Source organism: Gopherus flavomarginatus, chromosome 12 (assembly GCF_025201925.1).
Source record: "Gopherus flavomarginatus isolate rGopFla2 chromosome 12, rGopFla2.mat.asm, whole genome shotgun sequence".
Taxonomy (NCBI): domain Eukaryota; kingdom Metazoa; phylum Chordata; order Testudines; family Testudinidae; genus Gopherus; species Gopherus flavomarginatus.
The window spans coordinates 12,909,382-12,925,500 of record NC_066628.1 but is presented as its reverse complement, the minus strand read 5'-3'; the positions used below and the strand labels follow the sequence as shown (position 1 = coordinate 12,925,500).

The 16,119-nt window shown below is 48.1% G+C and overlaps 1 protein-coding gene across 2 annotated transcripts; it reads right to left on the bottom strand.

The window, feature by feature from the left end:
• Positions 1-3,909: 3,909 nt before the first annotated feature.
• On the bottom strand, positions 3,910-14,176 carry LOC127032788 (zinc finger protein 271-like). 2 transcript variants are annotated; one of them, XM_050920380.1, is made up of 5 exons: positions 13,946-14,176; positions 12,398-12,819; positions 10,946-11,702; positions 6,899-7,044; positions 3,910-6,610 (listed from the first exon to the last, which is right to left on the bottom strand). In XM_050920380.1, the coding sequence occupies exon 5, from the start codon at positions 6,523-6,525 to the stop codon at positions 4,606-4,608; it is 1,920 nt and encodes a 639-aa protein (XP_050776337.1). In that variant the 5' UTR covers positions 6,526-6,610; positions 6,899-7,044; positions 10,946-11,702; positions 12,398-12,819; positions 13,946-14,176; the 3' UTR covers positions 3,910-4,605. The 2 variants fall into 2 exon arrangements, with proteins under 2 accessions (XP_050776337.1, XP_050776335.1); XM_050920378.1 differs by lacking the exon at positions 10,946-11,702.
• Positions 14,177-16,119: the final 1,943 nt, after the last annotated feature.

Below are 16,119 nucleotides of genomic sequence, written 5' to 3'. Positions count from 1 at the left end.
GTCACAGTTTTGGGTTCCCCTTTGTCTCTCTGGAGGTGATATTGCAATGAAGGGAAATGCAGGGAGGGAGCTGGAGTTATGTTGATCTAACTTTGTAATGTAGACCAGGGCAGTTAAGGACAACACAGAGGTGAAAAGGGGGGGTGGGTAGGAATAGGCCATCAAATCTTGATTTTAAAATCTCATTACTGCTCCCCTTTGGGCTCCCCTCAAATTCCACAGTGATGATTAGATCTGCTCAAGGATAGAGACGTTTGCTCCATCAGACAAGGCAGATTTTTAAAATACTTGGACTGTGTATATTTGTAAGAACTTTTCTATAGAACCCTCTTCCTTGTGAGTCATGTGAAACCTCCTGAAATTATCCATGTAGGTCTTTTAGGGATTGGCACCCTCAAAATCTTTGCTAATCTTAGTAAATTTAATTCTTTATTGAAGGCTCTAGCCACAGGCTGTGGGGAATCCTTTCAGGTATTTGTGCTTCAAAAATTATTTCATTGACATAATAATCTCTCTCAACATTCCCATGACTTCATGGTATTCTATAAAAGTAGGTTCAGCTGGTGAGAAAAGCTCTGTCAGATTTTATCCAAAAAGGTATAAACTTCAGATCCTCCTGTTCCCTTCCTATCAGTATTTCATTTATTAATAGAATTAAACAGCAGAGAGCAGAAGTGAGTGCAGAATGGATGTTTTGGTTTTCATCAAAGTAAGAAACTCAAACACATTTTGTTTCAAATCTTCCAAAACATTTTGATTGACTAGAAATCTTTGGTTTTGGTTTTTCATTTAGTTTTGAGTCAACCAAAATGTTTCTGTCAAGTTGAAACAATTTTGCTTTCAAGTTCTTTGTTTTCATTTGCCATTTTCAAGTACTATCCAAATCTGCCATCAGCCTGTCTCCTACTTCCTGTTACTGTGATCAACACCTGGCTTTGGTGGCAGGATGCTGTAGGTCCGAGTGTGTGCACAGAATGGGTGAATAAATGGTTCCTTAACCCTTTATTTTTAATTTTTAACTTTAATTTTAGCCAATTGGCTCAAATTACTTTCTCCTGGGACTTTGCAGGGAGTCAAAGGGAGCCGCTTATGACAAGAATGAGCTGTCCATGGACAGGACAAGGTTGTTTGCTAAAAATCCTCACAGAAGACAAAAGGCCCTTGTTAGAGACCTAGCCTTGGATAAGGGATTCCTACGCTCTGGTTTGAAAGGGTAGGTGGAGGAGGGGAGAGGAGAGGAAGGTGGTAGAAAGTTGCAAAATAAATTAAACAAAGCTTTTAAAAGTAGTACCAGCCTGGAAGAGAACACGGTGTCAGAGGAGAAAGAGCAAGAAAAAAAAGAGGGTGAAATTACGGACCGTATCCAGGCACACAGCTCAACTAGGCTGCATGGAGCCAGGGGAGGCAAGGCTCTGGCCTGGAAAAGTTCCTCCCAAAATATATTCAGCAAAAGGGTAAAAAGCAACCCCCCTCTTAAGTTTAAGCACCTGAATGGCTTTACAAACCCTAAGTCTAAGTCTGAAAATGTCAGCTTTTGGTTTTTTATGCAACTTCTCTACTCCCTTTGGGGTGTAGTTCACTCATTTTAATAGAATACATCCACTGTATGTTTTCCTTTCACCTAACTCTGCAGCCTTCCTTAGGTGTAATTCAGGGAACAGGACAACTATGAAACTCAGTGAGGTGTGAATTTTGGCGGTCTATATAGGCCATCAATTTTTTACTCCTACTCTGTGCTCTTACATGCCATCTGTAGTATACTAAGTAGCGTTTACTGTGGGGTTAGGGAAAGGGCACGCTCGTCTGTACATGACTTCTGTAATATGATGAATGTGGGGGCTTTGGTAGTATTTTTATGATGCCTGTGTGTGCCTCAGTTTTCCTCTGGGCTTTGCATTGCCATCGTAGAACTACATTACTAAGGATTGTGTGAAAATCTACACCTGTGAACATGCAGTTAAACCGACCCGACCCCCAGTGTGTAAACAGTTCTAGGTCAACAGAATTCTCCCATCCACGTAGCTACTGCCTCTCAGGGAGGAAGCATACCTACGCTGATAGGAGAAGCCCCCTCATCAGCATAGGTAGTGTCTTCACTGAAGCACTACAGTGGTGCAAACCACACAGCAGCGTTTTACGTGAAGACAAGCCCTGAGTGTAAAGCAAAGGGATGAGCTGTTAACTCAGCAGGTGGGCTGGAAACCAGAATCACTAACAAACTAAATAAAGTTTATACATGTGAATGGTGGATCAGAAGAGACCATGGAAACACCAGTGGGGGGGACAGTAACACCTAGTAACCAACAGACAAGAGGAAGGAGATGTAGTAGAAAGACCAACTTCTGTTGGTGAGAGAGACAAGCTTTGGAGGGGAAAAACGCCAGGTGGCTGTGTTAAGAGCTAGGATGCCCCTGACGTGGGCCAGACCGAATTCTGTCTTCACCTCTTTTCCTTTCTATGCTAACCTACGGACTTTCAGATTCTGTGAGCCAGCTGACTGATAAATTGTTACCTTGTTTTGAAAAGGCTTCCTGGTGTCGCTGCAAATACTTTACAGGAAACATTGCGCTCTGGAGGAGTACAGGACAAGCCTCTCACAGGAGACTGGCTCTGCCGGACTTGCTGCAAGGAGTCATGGAGACAGACCGGGATCACTGGTGCCACCAGCCTAGTCTTGGAGGCCATGGGCCGCACTCTGTGGAACTGTGTGGCTCCTTGGGACCTGGCAGTCTATCGAGGTCACTCCCCAGGGTTACAGGCTGACACATAAACCAGACCCTGTGGATCCATGACACACAGAGGACATCTCTTGCATTGATGTCTTATAAATATACAGTAGAGAACAATGCTGCACTGGTACCTTGGATGTGACCTCATAGAACTTTTTTAATATTTTTTAAGCTTTAAAACATCCCAGCTGTACTCTCTTTGGGCCAGAACTTCAGCTGGTATAAATCAGCATAGCTCTATGTTGATACATAGCATGAGCAGTGAACAAAAGTGGCCTCCATGAACAGTGAGCAAAACCAGCATTCACACCAGGACTCTGACAAATGCACTCAAAGAAAAAGGATGTTTAACAAAATGACAAGTGTGAAAGCAGCACTGAGATGAAATAAGTGATATCGGGGATTATGGCAAATGCATCTCTGGCTTCTTCAATGGCTGTGCTGATGTCTCCCAGACTGCCTGCTTGATTTGGGGGAAGACATTCTGCACAGAAATATGTTTTAATTTCCACTTTAAAAAATCATTCCTCTGGTAAAATGCTGCTGTATTTCCTGGCTCACTGAATCTGCTCAGAAAGCAACAGCACGAATACAGGAAGCCTTATGGGAACCAGTGGGGAAACACACGCCTGTGGAGAACACATCCTCCCACTGTAACAACAGAGTTCTTAGCAGAGACTAAGAGGAGATCATAAACCATTAAATGTCATGGGTATGTCTACATAACAAAAATATCCCAGTGAGTCTCAGAGCCTAGGTCTACAGACTAGGGCTTGCGGGGCTTGTGCTACCATGTGGACTTTCCAGCTCAGGCTGGGTTTCAGAGCTCAAGCTCCAGCCCAAGCCAGAACATCGACACAGCTATTTTCAGCTTCCTAGTGTGAGCCCTGCAAGCCTGGGTCTATAGACCTGGGCTCGTAAACTCACCGCCATGGGGTTTTATTTTTCCTACTTTGTAGATGAACCGCATCTGGCCAGATTCCACTCTATTCTACACCAGGGTTGATCCAGAGTGACGCCCCTGAGTCTGGTGGGGCCACTCAGTATTCACCCTACCATCACTGAGAACAGAATCTAGATCCTTTTTCAGTGTTTGTTGTGGGTATTTTATCTGAACAACCCCTTTCAGCTCGCTTTTTATCAGCTTCCCCCCACCCCACCCCACCCCACCCCCAACAAACATGGGCCACTGAACCATCCCCACCACTGAAAGTGGCTGATGCTGCTGTACAGTGATGAACTCAGCCAAGTCTGAGACATTTCCACCACTGGCTAGCTAATGCTGATGTTTGGGAAAACAGAAAGGAAGGGGTTAAGATTTGAACGGACCTGAAGAAGCCTGTCAGATCACTGAAAAGACATCCATGCATTTCCACTGTTTGATGGGGTGTGGGGGGGAACTTACTTCACAAAGTTCCTGAAACCAGAGAGCTCCAGGACTTCTCTGCTTGGGGAAAGTTTTACCAGTTATACCAGCATAAGAGTGCCGTATTCAGTTTGCTTAATTCCTGTGGCTAAATGTTGTAAACTAAACTGGAAAAAGGCCACCCTTATATTGGAATAAAAGCTTCCATGTGAGCCTGGGAGTGTTAAAAAGGGATAACTAGATCAGTTTAAATTCAGACCTTAACTTTCCTGTGTAGACAAGACCTCAGCTGGCATGAGCGAACTCAGGTCTCCAGGAAAAGACCCAAGAAAGTACTGAGGTGAGGAATGTGTACTAGGATTCAGGAAAAGAATAGACATTTATATGGATAATAAAATCATCATTCGCAGTCATGCCAGCCCAGGGGCACAGCCATGAGGGGTGTATGGCCAGGCCCCGTGTACCAATAACCCTCTGGCCAGCTGGCCAAGATATCATTGGCTTTGCCCATCACTCTGATGCAGCAGGCAGGAGAGGCCGCTCTCCCATGTGGACTCTCCGGTGTCTATTAAGGGTCGAGCTCTGAGTGAAGCTTTTCCCACAGTCCCAGCACTGGTAGGGTCTATCCCCGGTGTGGATCCGCTGGTGCCTGACCAGGTTGGAGCTGCGGCCGAAGCCTTTCCCACAATCGGAGCACTTGAAGGGTTTCTCTCCACTGTGGATCCTCTGGTGCGTAGACAGGGTGGATCTCACGCTGAAGCTTTGCCCACACTCAGGGCACTTGTAGGGCTTCGCTGCGACATGAATTCTCTGGTGCGAGGAAAGGCTTGAGCTCACACTAAAGCTTTTCCCACAGTCTGGGCATTTGTAGGGCTTCTCTCCATTGTGGATCCTCTGGTGTTTGACCAGGTCCGAGCTCTGCCTGAAGCTTTTCCCGCAGTCAGTGCATTTGTAGGGCCGGTCACCCATGTGCGTGCGCTGGTGTTTGATGAGGTCAGAGCTCTGGCCGAAGCTCTTCCCACAGTTGCAGCACTTGTAGGGCCGGTCACCCGTGTGGGCCCTCCGGTGCCTGTGCAGGTTGGAGCTCTCGCTGAAACTCTTCCCGCACTCAGTGCATGTGAACGGCTTGTGCCCGGCGTGGATCCTCTGGTGTTTAATGAGATCCGAGCTGCGCACAAACCCTTTTCTGCACTCGGGGCATTTGTAGGGCTTCTCTCCCACATGGGTTCTCTGATGTTTCACAAAGTTGGAGCCGTCAATAAAGCTCTCCCCGCAGTGCCCACAGCTGTAGGGTCTGTCCCCCAGGTGGATCCTCTGGTGCAGGATGAGGAGTGACCTACGGCCAAAGCCTTTACCACAGTCAGGGCATTTGTAGGGCTTTTCCTGGCTGTGGATTCTCTGGTGTAGGACCAGGGTGGAGCTCCGGCCGAAGCTCTCCCCACAGTTGGGGCAGGTGAAGGGCCTCTCACCTGTGTGAGTTCGCTGGTGGGCGAGAAGCTCTGAGCTCACGCTGAAGCTTTTCCCGCACTCAGTGCATCTGAAGGGCCTCTCGCCCGTGTGTGTTCTCTGGTGTCTAACGAGGTGTGAGCTCTGGCGGAAGCTTTTCCCGCAGTCAGGGCATCTGTAGGGTCTCTGCCCCGTATGGGTCCTCTGGTGGGCAGTGAGGTCTGAGCTCTGGCTAAAGCTCTTTCCGCATTCCGAGCACAGATAAGGCCTCTCTCCCGTGTGGATCCGTCGATGCTTAGTGAGATGGGAGCTCACGCGGAAGCTTTTCCCACATTTAAGGCATTTATAAGGTTTCACTCCCGTGTGGACTCTCTGGTGCGTCAGGAGCTGCGAGCTCCGACTGAAGCTTTTCCCGCATGCATCACATCTGTAGGGTCTCTCCCCTGTGTGGATTCGCTGGTGTTTAGTGAGGTCTGAGCTCTGGCTGAACCTTTTATCACAGTGAGAGCACTTATAGGGTTTCTCTCCCGTGTGGATTCTCTGATGGGTCGTGAGGTTTGATTTCACACTGAAGCTTTTCCCGCAGTTGGGGCAGTGATATGGTTTTTCTCCAGTGTGGATTCTCTGATGCGTAATCAGGTTCGAGCTCCCACAAAAGCATTTCCCACACTCTGCACATTGATGGGGTTTGTCTCCCCACTGGGCTGTCTGACGTTGTCCCAGGCCTGAGTGCAGACCAGAGCCTTCTCCACACTCTGTATCCAAGTATATATTCTCTCTAGTTGGGTAGCCCTGGGGGACATTCTCACCCTTGAAGTCTTTGTCACATGAAAGGGACTGAACCTTTCTTTTTCCTGAGCAATTTCTCTGCTGCCTTTCTGATCTGCTGTCGGTCCCACAACTGTCTCCCTGGCCAGGTCCCTGCAGCCCCAGCTCCTTAGGGACATTCTGCTGGGGACTGTCCTCCACGTCCTCATTCACCATCCCCTCTGCAGCTGCAATAAATGGAGAGAATCCGGACACGAGTCCTTGCCTCTGACAGGGAGAACAAGAGTCTCAGGAACGGAAACTGCAAAGGGAGTGAAATAATCATGAGGGATGAAAAACAAGAGTCAAATCCCCCCCAAACCCTCCAATTCACCTAGAGGAGAGAGAAGAGGAGCCAATCCTGCCAATTCAGCCTGTCTGAACCCTCAGAGAAAGGAAGTGGGAAGGGAGGGAACTTATTGAAAAGGGTGAGTAGGAAGCCATGAACAGCGTCTGCCAGGAGGATACAATATCTGCTGGAGACCTGGGGTGATATCAGGCAGAACTGGGGGAACTCCAGGCAGGAATCCTAGCTTTTTAATTCACGCACCTGAGGGCTTCTGAGTTGCTTGAATGAGTTCCCCACTGGCGCACGTGCCTCCTGGGATCTCCAGTCCCTCAAATCCTTGGAGATCTGGGACTCACAGCTCATCGCCTCGTTCCATCCAGGAGATTACAAAGGGTGAATCAGAAATCCTGCAGAGGGAAGGAAAATATGTGAGATCAGGGTCTGTTACACATTCTTTGTGTCTTTCCGACAAAGAATGTTCCAGGATTTTACATCCAGTTTCTTTGAGAATGGGGCATCTCACATTAGCTGCACAACTGAGTTCCAAAAGGAGTATAGCAGCGTTTCACAGACTTAAAGTCCTGACCCAAAAGGGGATCACAAAGCTATTGTAGGGGAGTTCTGCAATCACAAAAAATATTGTGATAACCTTTAGATCCTTTGCTAGGGTTACCATATTTCAAGTTCCCAAACAGAGGACGGAGGAAAGGAGAATAGGAGTGGGAGGGGGGAATAAAGCAGCTGCCACTCTCTGGTTACCCAGCTCTGAAGGCAGCACCGCTGCCAGCAGCAGTGCAGAAGTAAGGGTGGCACTACCATACTGTTGCTTTTCACTTTTTGAAAGGTTTTAGTGCTTTTGACTGCAGAGATAATGATTATATGCTTCGCTTAGTGCTCCTATGAGTATGTACAGTAACTTGCAATCACTTTTTTCTGGGGGTTGGGGAGTGTTGTCACAGCCTGAAATACTTTCAAAGTGGGGCCAAGCAAAAAAACCCCAAAAAACCTGGAGTACAGGGTTCATGCAGTTGTAAGAGTCACAATCCGAATGACCTGCCAACCAAGAATAAAGAAGGAAATCTGTAATCCTTATGAATATAGCTGAGAATCCTGCTATCTGTTTGCAGGCATGTCAAAAAGAAGAAAAACAACTGCAAAAAGTAGACAATCTGATATTAATCGCTATTTTCTAGATATTTCCATCATTTATCTGACCACCAGCACCCTAGTATTTCAGCACCTCATAATCTATTTATCCTCAAAGCACCCATGTGAGATAGAGAAGAGCTATTACTATTACTTAGATTGCAAACTCCTTGGGACAGAAATTGTCTTTTTGTTGTTTGTACAGTGCCTAGCACTGCTCCACAACAGCAGCTCCTAGGCAAATAAAAAAAAAAATTCTCATTTTACAGGTGGCAAATTGGGGCCCGGGAAGCACTTTGCCCAGCATCACAGATAGAATCTGGAGCAGAGTAGGAAACTGACATTGAATCTCAAGAGTGCCAGGCTAGTTTCCTAGATCACATTTCCTCTCCAGAGAAAATTCACCTGTCAGATTAGAACCGGCAGGCACTGGCACACAAAGTACACTTTTCATGGCGTCTGCATGCTACTGCATCATTACCCCTCAGCAATAATAGAGGCCCTTTGGGGAAGTTTCCTAGTGAGAGACACGTTGCGCCCCCGGTAGGGGATTCTGGCATCTCCAGACACCGCAGGACATGACTCAATCACTGCCCAGACCTACAGCAAGGGAAATGATGTCACCAAATATCCAAAAGATGAAAAGTCCCCTCAGCAGTAAGCAGCAATTTGGGGATTTGGGAAGAACAGACTTTGCAAACAAATTTTGTCCATTCCATAAATAGAAACAGTCCTTCTCTTATGCCAGTGACAGAAAAAGATGTGCTGGGAACCCTCCATCCCAGAGTCTGTCCTTTGGACACATGTCTTTCCATACCACAGAGCATGGCAACTGGTTCTCCCTCATACTTTGGAATCTATTCCTCATCCCACCTGGTCCAAAACAGCCCACATCTGTTCAGAGGATTCTGCACGGTTGATCTGTTGACCTGGTTTTGAGGAGGAAGGGGCTGGCGTTTATAGGGGATGGATATTGGGTGCTGCTGGCGCTGGTTTTAAGTGGCATTAATTTAATTTGTCTCAAAGGCAAATTTTCTGTGCCCATTAATCAAAACAATAATACACAAATTGCTGTCAGCAGAAAAGCTGAGTTATGAGACAGCGTCTGTGCCTTTACAATGCTCTTTGCAATGACAAATGAATCCAGCTGTGTCCTCAGGTCTTGGTACTTCTGTTTCTCTGGTCTGGTCTATCTTGGGAGCTGGGAGGCTGTGTCTGCGCTTGGGCTTGGGCAGGACTAGGCGTTTGTGAGAACTTCCCTGGAGTTACTTGGACAGTTATCCTATCTAGCTGTTTCTGATACAGCAATGAGTGTATTTTTAGGCTCTGGATTTTTGCCTCTCTGGGACCAGAAACTATTCCCAGAAGCACCTGCCTATCCATCTATGGGCACTTCAGGGCTCTGGTTTCTGAATCAGGGAATTCCCACCCCATCCCAAACAGTTGTTCCTAAAAAGAAAAGGCCTCGTTTTAAGCAATTCATAATCATAATAAGTCTTCATTACTATCCTGTCCCCCTATGAATGTGCCCCCCTCTCCCCCAACAGCTACCTGACAATCCCTGCCTGAGCTGGCTCCCCTGAAGACATTTCCCTTCCCTGCCCCTGGGATGATGGGATCATCAGGGTGAAACAAGGATGTTATTCTGCAGCCTGTCTGGGTGAGAAGGGTGACCAAGTTTGTTTCTGAAGGGGCTTTAGGCCTTTTCACACCCCAATTCCCCCTACGCTCTTTTCCTGCAGACAGACGCTCTAGACTTTGCCACGCTGGGAAAATGCTTGTTCACTTTATTATAGAGCAGCAAAACGAAATGCACAAAAACATTTTTAAGCACTCCCCAGTAACAGGGTCTCTGAACCAAATGCCAGAAAAGAGTGGAATCTAAGGAGCTGCTTTGGGTACAGCTACATGGCATTGTAAACCCAGATTCAGGCACAGGTTTGAGCCCAAACCCCTCCTACTGTTCACACACAAATCTTTCTGATTTGGGTCAGTAAGTCGTCAGGACCTGAGTCCTAAGACCCACCAGGGATGTTGGGTCTGAGCCCAAGTCCCACTGGGACTCAGGTCCAAGCACTGTCATTTTGCAGTCTGAACATAGATCAAGGCCAGGTCACCAGACTCATGTCTGGAAAGTCTGCCAACGCTTTCCTGAAATCTCATGGGCCAGTATTTCTCAGCCCTTCTAACCCAACACTACCCACTTGATTCCCAGGAACCAGAAACAACCCCTCTTGGTTCACATCCAGCTGCTCAGCATTTAACCCTTCCCTTTTATTCTGACTGCTGAACTATAAGCACAGTTTACTATCGCCTGCATTAGCTATGGCCAGTAAGAAGATATCCTAGGCCATCTCTCCACCAAGCGCATTGCTAGCTGGTCACAGGAACAAAGCCAGATTCTGGTTATGCTCTGGTGTGAGGCAAGTGTGATGCTTGACTTCAGCAAGAGTACCAGATACGATCTTGTGTACCAGGACATATCAGAGAAGCTGGCAATGTTGGAGATTGACTGGACCATTGCTCAATGCAGAGAATGAATCCGGTGGCTTGAGACCGACTAGTAGGAGTCAGGGATGACAACCACAATTCTCTCTACCTGCCTCTTAGACAAGGAATTCAACCTAGTGCTGGGAACTGCAGCAAGCCCTGAGTCCACAGCAGCGCACGACAATCTATTGAGTCTCAGGCAGCACCCCAGGAGAGCCAGACGACTCTGGATCAAGCTCAGGAAGTATCTCTGATGCTCATGCAGGTCCCTGGGGATGCTTTGCTGCTGGAAAAGCTGCAACGCATCCTGGGTCCATACTCGGAGGAGTTGTTTCAGCATGCCTGAAGGAGAACGGGTGGAAGAGGCAGAAGTAGCACCAGAACCCGTTAAGTTTCTGCCTCCAAGTTTGTTGTTATTAAAACACACATGGGATGGATTCCCAGCTTATGACCAAATTAAACTATTACTACAAGCTGACAGAATGCACACCAGTACATTGGCATCAGCCCTACTCCCAACCCCATGTGAAATTCAAAAGGGATACCGATAAGGGAAAAGCTGTGGTAAAAATTTGTACTAGACACGTGCACATTGTTTTGTTGGGGTGTTGAAATTAAGAATTTTACATTGCCCTCCCTGACAGTATTCCGTACCATGTGACTTGGCCATACCAGAGCATCCTGAGCCACCTGAACGATTATGCAAGACTGGGGTCGAGGGGAGTATGTAGTCCATGGGTGCCATATGAACGGCCTGATATAAACCAGGAGGTTGTATGTAATCCACAGGCCCCATACTATGAGTCCACAAATGTTCTGGGGAGGGAGTGCTTTGTAATCCTTTGTTACAGAAGTATGATCAGGGCCAGTGTTGTGAGGCCAAGCTGTTCTTGGGTCATTGCATTATTTCAGGGAGCGTTCAGGGAGGCTGCAATACATCTGCAGGCAAATACAACATCCTATTGATTTCCCCATGAATTTTCAACCAATCCTGATGATTGTAAACTTTTCTCAGTACAGGAACTCCAGATGAGTGGTCACATTTTGCAGCAGGGCATACTTTCTAGGGCCTCCTTTGAAGGTAACTAGACCCCTCCAATTGTATATGTGCTGGTCAGTCACTATAAGCCTGAAAAGCTCTTTAGTAAGCATTTAGATGACTTGCTTCAGGCATCTTGGAATAGAAGATCCCTTTGACATTCAGGAATCTCCAGAACTGTTATGTCCTCCAGAGAGTGGACTACCTAAAAGGACTGTAAACCCAAAGGTAGTAAACTGAAGGTATAATTAAATCATTTGTCTGGCCCTCTGAGATCAGGGTACATTTTCATCAGCCATGGCAAAAGAGGGTACGCGGGGTCCCCTAGAACAGTTGTTCTCGGCCAGGGTTCCGAGGCCTCTGCGGGGCCGCAAGCAGGTTTCACGGGGTCTGCCAAAATAAACCAAAGAACAGGGCTGGCATTAAATTCGCTGGGGCCCAAGGCAGAAAGCTGATGCCCAAGGCCGTTGTCAGTGGCTGAAGCCTAAGTCTGAGCCCTGCCGCCCAGGGCTGAAACCAAAGCCCAACAATTTAGCTTTGTGAGGCCCCCTGTGGCATGGCGCCCCAGGCATTTGCCCTGCTTGCTACCCCCTAATGCCGGCCCTGAATTTTAATCTACTGGATGAGTAGAAAAACAGTTGTTGTGGCACAGGTGAGCTGTGGAGTTGGGAGGGGGCTCAGAAAGAAAAAGATTAAGAACCCCTGCCCTAGAACAACAGTGGGAACAGGTACTCCATTAACAACAATGTTATTTGGTGGGAATACTGTCCCTGCCTGCCTGTAGGTAAAGTCTTGATCTGTGGAAAACCCGGCATCATGCCCTTTGCTAGGGCAGCCAACATTAGCGTCCATCAATACGCATACGTAGTCGACGAGGCCTGCACAATGATGGAGTAGTAACCTTAGTGGTTTATGTATTCAGGTGGTTCTTGAAGAGGGCAAACTACGGCGGGGGGGCAAGGGGGGCATTGATGGCCTCAGCACAATTTGGAAAGCCTGTTCTCTCAAAACCAGCAATTATTTCAGAGACGTTTATGGGTAAATCACAGTCCTGATGGCCTCACACACCTCAACCTTTGACTTACCCACACCAAACTGGTTAGCCATGGACCTCTAGCAGTCAGGAGTAGTCCACTTCCATCCCGATGGCTATAGCCACCTGCTTCTGGACTAGCACGACCTCCCTCATGTGTGTGTTCTGACCAAAGAGGGTTGTGGCAAGCTGATCACACAGCTCCAGGAATCTCTGCTTCTCCATGAGAAAGTTCTGGAGCCCCTCCTGGTCTTCCGAGGTCCGCAAGACAACGTGGTCCCACCAGTCTGTACTTATGGCCCTGCTTCAGAAGCACATGTCTATATATGGAGAATCTGTGGCAACAGCAAGTCATAAGCCGCTTCTCCCAGTTGGAGTCTGGAATGTCTGCACCTCCTTCTGAGAGGTGTCTTCAGAAAGTCAGAAAACACCACTGCAATGTCCACAGTATCTCAGGGATGCTCCACCTCTTTCCTGAAACAGAAGTAAAAGTGGAAGCTGCACCAGTTCAATAGATTCCTACATCCAAGGCCAGAAAGGGCTATTGTGAACATCTAGCCTGATCTCCTGTATAATACAGACCACAGAACTTCCAACAGTGCTTCACCTACGCTGCTAGTGTAACACCGACAAACCGCAGTCCTCGGCGAGCAGCATCAAATCTGGGACTTCTGGAGCTAAATGCATGAGCCTCTATGGCATGAGCAAAAAGCCACATGGCCCTTAGCTAAGTCTATAGCAGACTCATTAATCTCTAAGTGGTCTCAGTGCCACTAGTGGGGACAGAACACCACACCCAGGTGGTGTGTGGGTTACACTAGCGCTGGTTGCAGGCAGTGTGAATACGGCTTAGCAAGCGGCTGGATGTGTTGGCGGGCTGACGCAACTTCGGGTCAAGTGCCACAGAACAGACAGTCAAGTTTTCCCACAATGCGCCAAGGCCTAGAGCAGCATCAGCTAGGGAAGCTGTTAGGAATACCATCATAGGCTGGGTTATGCCCCCAGAATCAGAAGTTTTGACTTGGGTCAGCAAGGTTGTGAGGCTCAGGTCCAAAAATCATAAACTCAGTACACCATAGTGTGGATGCAAAAGCATGGGCCTAGGAACACCAAGTCTGCAGACTCGGGTCCCACAGACTGGGTTTACAATGCAGGGGAGATATACCTATGGGGGTCTCTCGACACTGTCCCCAGCGCAGCGCATCCCCCCAGCAGCACGGAGACCAGACTGAGGCAGGAACCGGCTTTTCTTCTCCCAGCTCTGCCCCAGAAAAGTCAGTTTGCCCCGGGATGCTGCAGGGAATGGAGCTGGGCAGGGCTGGGAGCCGGGACCTTCCTCCCCACTGATTGCTCCTGTTGCCCCTACCAGTCTCCCCGTCTCCCTCCTGCCCCCTCTTCCCTCCCCTCCCCTCGGCTGGGAGACTCGGTCCCTGCAGGCGCTCAGGGGGGCAGAGCCTGGGGGGGGGGGGATCAGCGAGGGCAGCAGCTCTGGGACTCGCAGACCCCACCCCACGGGTGCAGAGCTGGGGCGAGGAGGGGCCGTTGGTGCAGAATCACTTTCCTGCCCGGCCCCAGCCCTTCCCCGGGTCTCGCCCCTCACCTGCAGGCTCCGGCTCAGGCGCTGGTGTCGGCAGAGTCCGGGGCTGCCCCAGGGGCTGGGTCCAGCTGCCGCAGAAAGTCCCCCGGGCTGGGCATAGAAGGGGGGGGGCTGCAGATCTCTCCCCTCACAGACTCCGCTGGGGAGCAGCAGCAGCGCCCCAGCCCGGTATCCCAATTACGAAGGGATTCAACAGCATCCTGTGACCAGGAAGTTCAGCCCGTGATCATCAGGCTCCGGACAGAAAAAGCAATGGAGGCCGCAGCTTCCCTCCCTTAACAAGAACCAGAGCCCCCTGGTGGCCACAGCTAATCAAAACGTTCTTCTCTTCCCTCCCAAATGGAAACAGAAAGGCAGCACAGGAAGGAATCAGGTCAACAAATGTATATTGTGGAACAATGCTGGTCTCTCATCTCTCCATAGCTATAGTTGAAACTACAGCCTTCCATTGTAAGCCAGATATAGAACCCTGCACTCTGCAAAAGTAAAGCAACCCACCTGAACTCTCACAAGCCAGATATCTTTCTGGCAGGTTTGTGGGAAATCAGAGTAGGCATGTGGGAGACCTGAGGGCTCAAACCGGTCAAGTATCAATTAATAAATAAAGGAGAGATCTCTTATCCAAATTCTGTTTGAGACCATTGCTCTAGTAACAAGTAATCCACTCCCTGGACTTGTGTTTCTATCCTACCTTGTGGCTGCCTCCTAGAGATGCTGAATTCCTTTAAAAAGACAAAGGAATACATTATAAAATAGTTTAACCAGTTAAAGTTAATAGGCAGCAGGTTTAAGCAAAAAAAAAGAAGTATTTTTTCACACAACACACAGTCAACTTGTGGAACTGGTTGCCAGAGGGTGTTGTGAAGGCCAAGTCTATAAAGGGATTCAAAAAAGAACTAGATAAATTCATGGAGGATAGGTCCATCAATGGTTATTAACCAGGAGGGGCAGGGATGGTGTCCCTAGCCTCTGTTTGCCAGAAGCTGGGAATGGACGACAAGGGATGGATCACTTGATGACTACCTATTGTGTTCATTCCCTCTGGGGCACCTGATATCAGCCACTGTTGGAACACAGGATACTGGGCTAGATGGACCTTTGGTCTGGCCAGTATGGATGTTCTTAAAGTTGCCAAGTCACAACATTTTCATGGCCTATCCCACCATTTACAAACTCTCAACAAGGCCATGAAAATCGAGAATATCTTGCATCTTACACTGCCTACGTAGGGAAGGTCAGTGAACAACTAATATCTGATTTTATTGACGTAAGGGGGGAAAGCATTGATTTCCATATGGGAGGGGAAAGTTAATTATAGGGGATGGGGTTTCACCCCATCTGGTCCCCTTACCACCGCCATAGACATATACACAGCTCCAGAAAATATTTTTCCCCCAGGAGGGGGGGGACCAGCGGACCCCCCCCCCCTCTTGGTTTCCAAAATTAAGGGGAGGGGTCAAATATCAGGGGATATTTTTATTGATATGATGGTTCTTTTCCTCTGGACACCCTGGCCCTGCCATTGATACAGGCACCTGGGAGCCCCAGTTGATACCATATTAGCATAAGTGGAGGATGGAGTCAAAAGGTCCTGGGACAGTTGGAAGGGGAGAAGGGCACGTGATTGTCCCTTCATGGCTGGGGAGAGCTGGGTTGAGCTGTGGGGATGAGCTAAATATCAGTCAGTGTTTAGTCAACTGCCTTATTAGCTTCTGGGAGACACCGTTCCCTCAGCTGGGGGATGCTCCTGGCTTTGATGTTTATTAAATGAGGCAAGTCACATTAATCAGCAAACATATACATTTTCACTGACATAACAGGGGAAACAACTTGGTTCCCAAAACATGCAGTGGAAAGTTTATCACTTGAGAGTTTAAACCCGCTCTGCGCCTGCCCTGGATGGAAATTTCCCTCCAAAACAAGGGGAAGCTAGTGCAGTTCGAAAGGAGAGGAAAACGCCACATTAGGGAAGGAGATTCAGGGCCAATCCCTCCCCTCAGCCAACATGGTGATTTTAATGAACACAAAGAGCAAAATTTACACCATATTTCCAATCTGAATCTCTATAGCTTCAACTTCCAACCTCTGGATCTTGTTATACCTTTGCCTGCTACACTGACCAGCCCATTATTAAATATTTATTCCCCATGAAGGCACATATATAGAGTTATCAACTC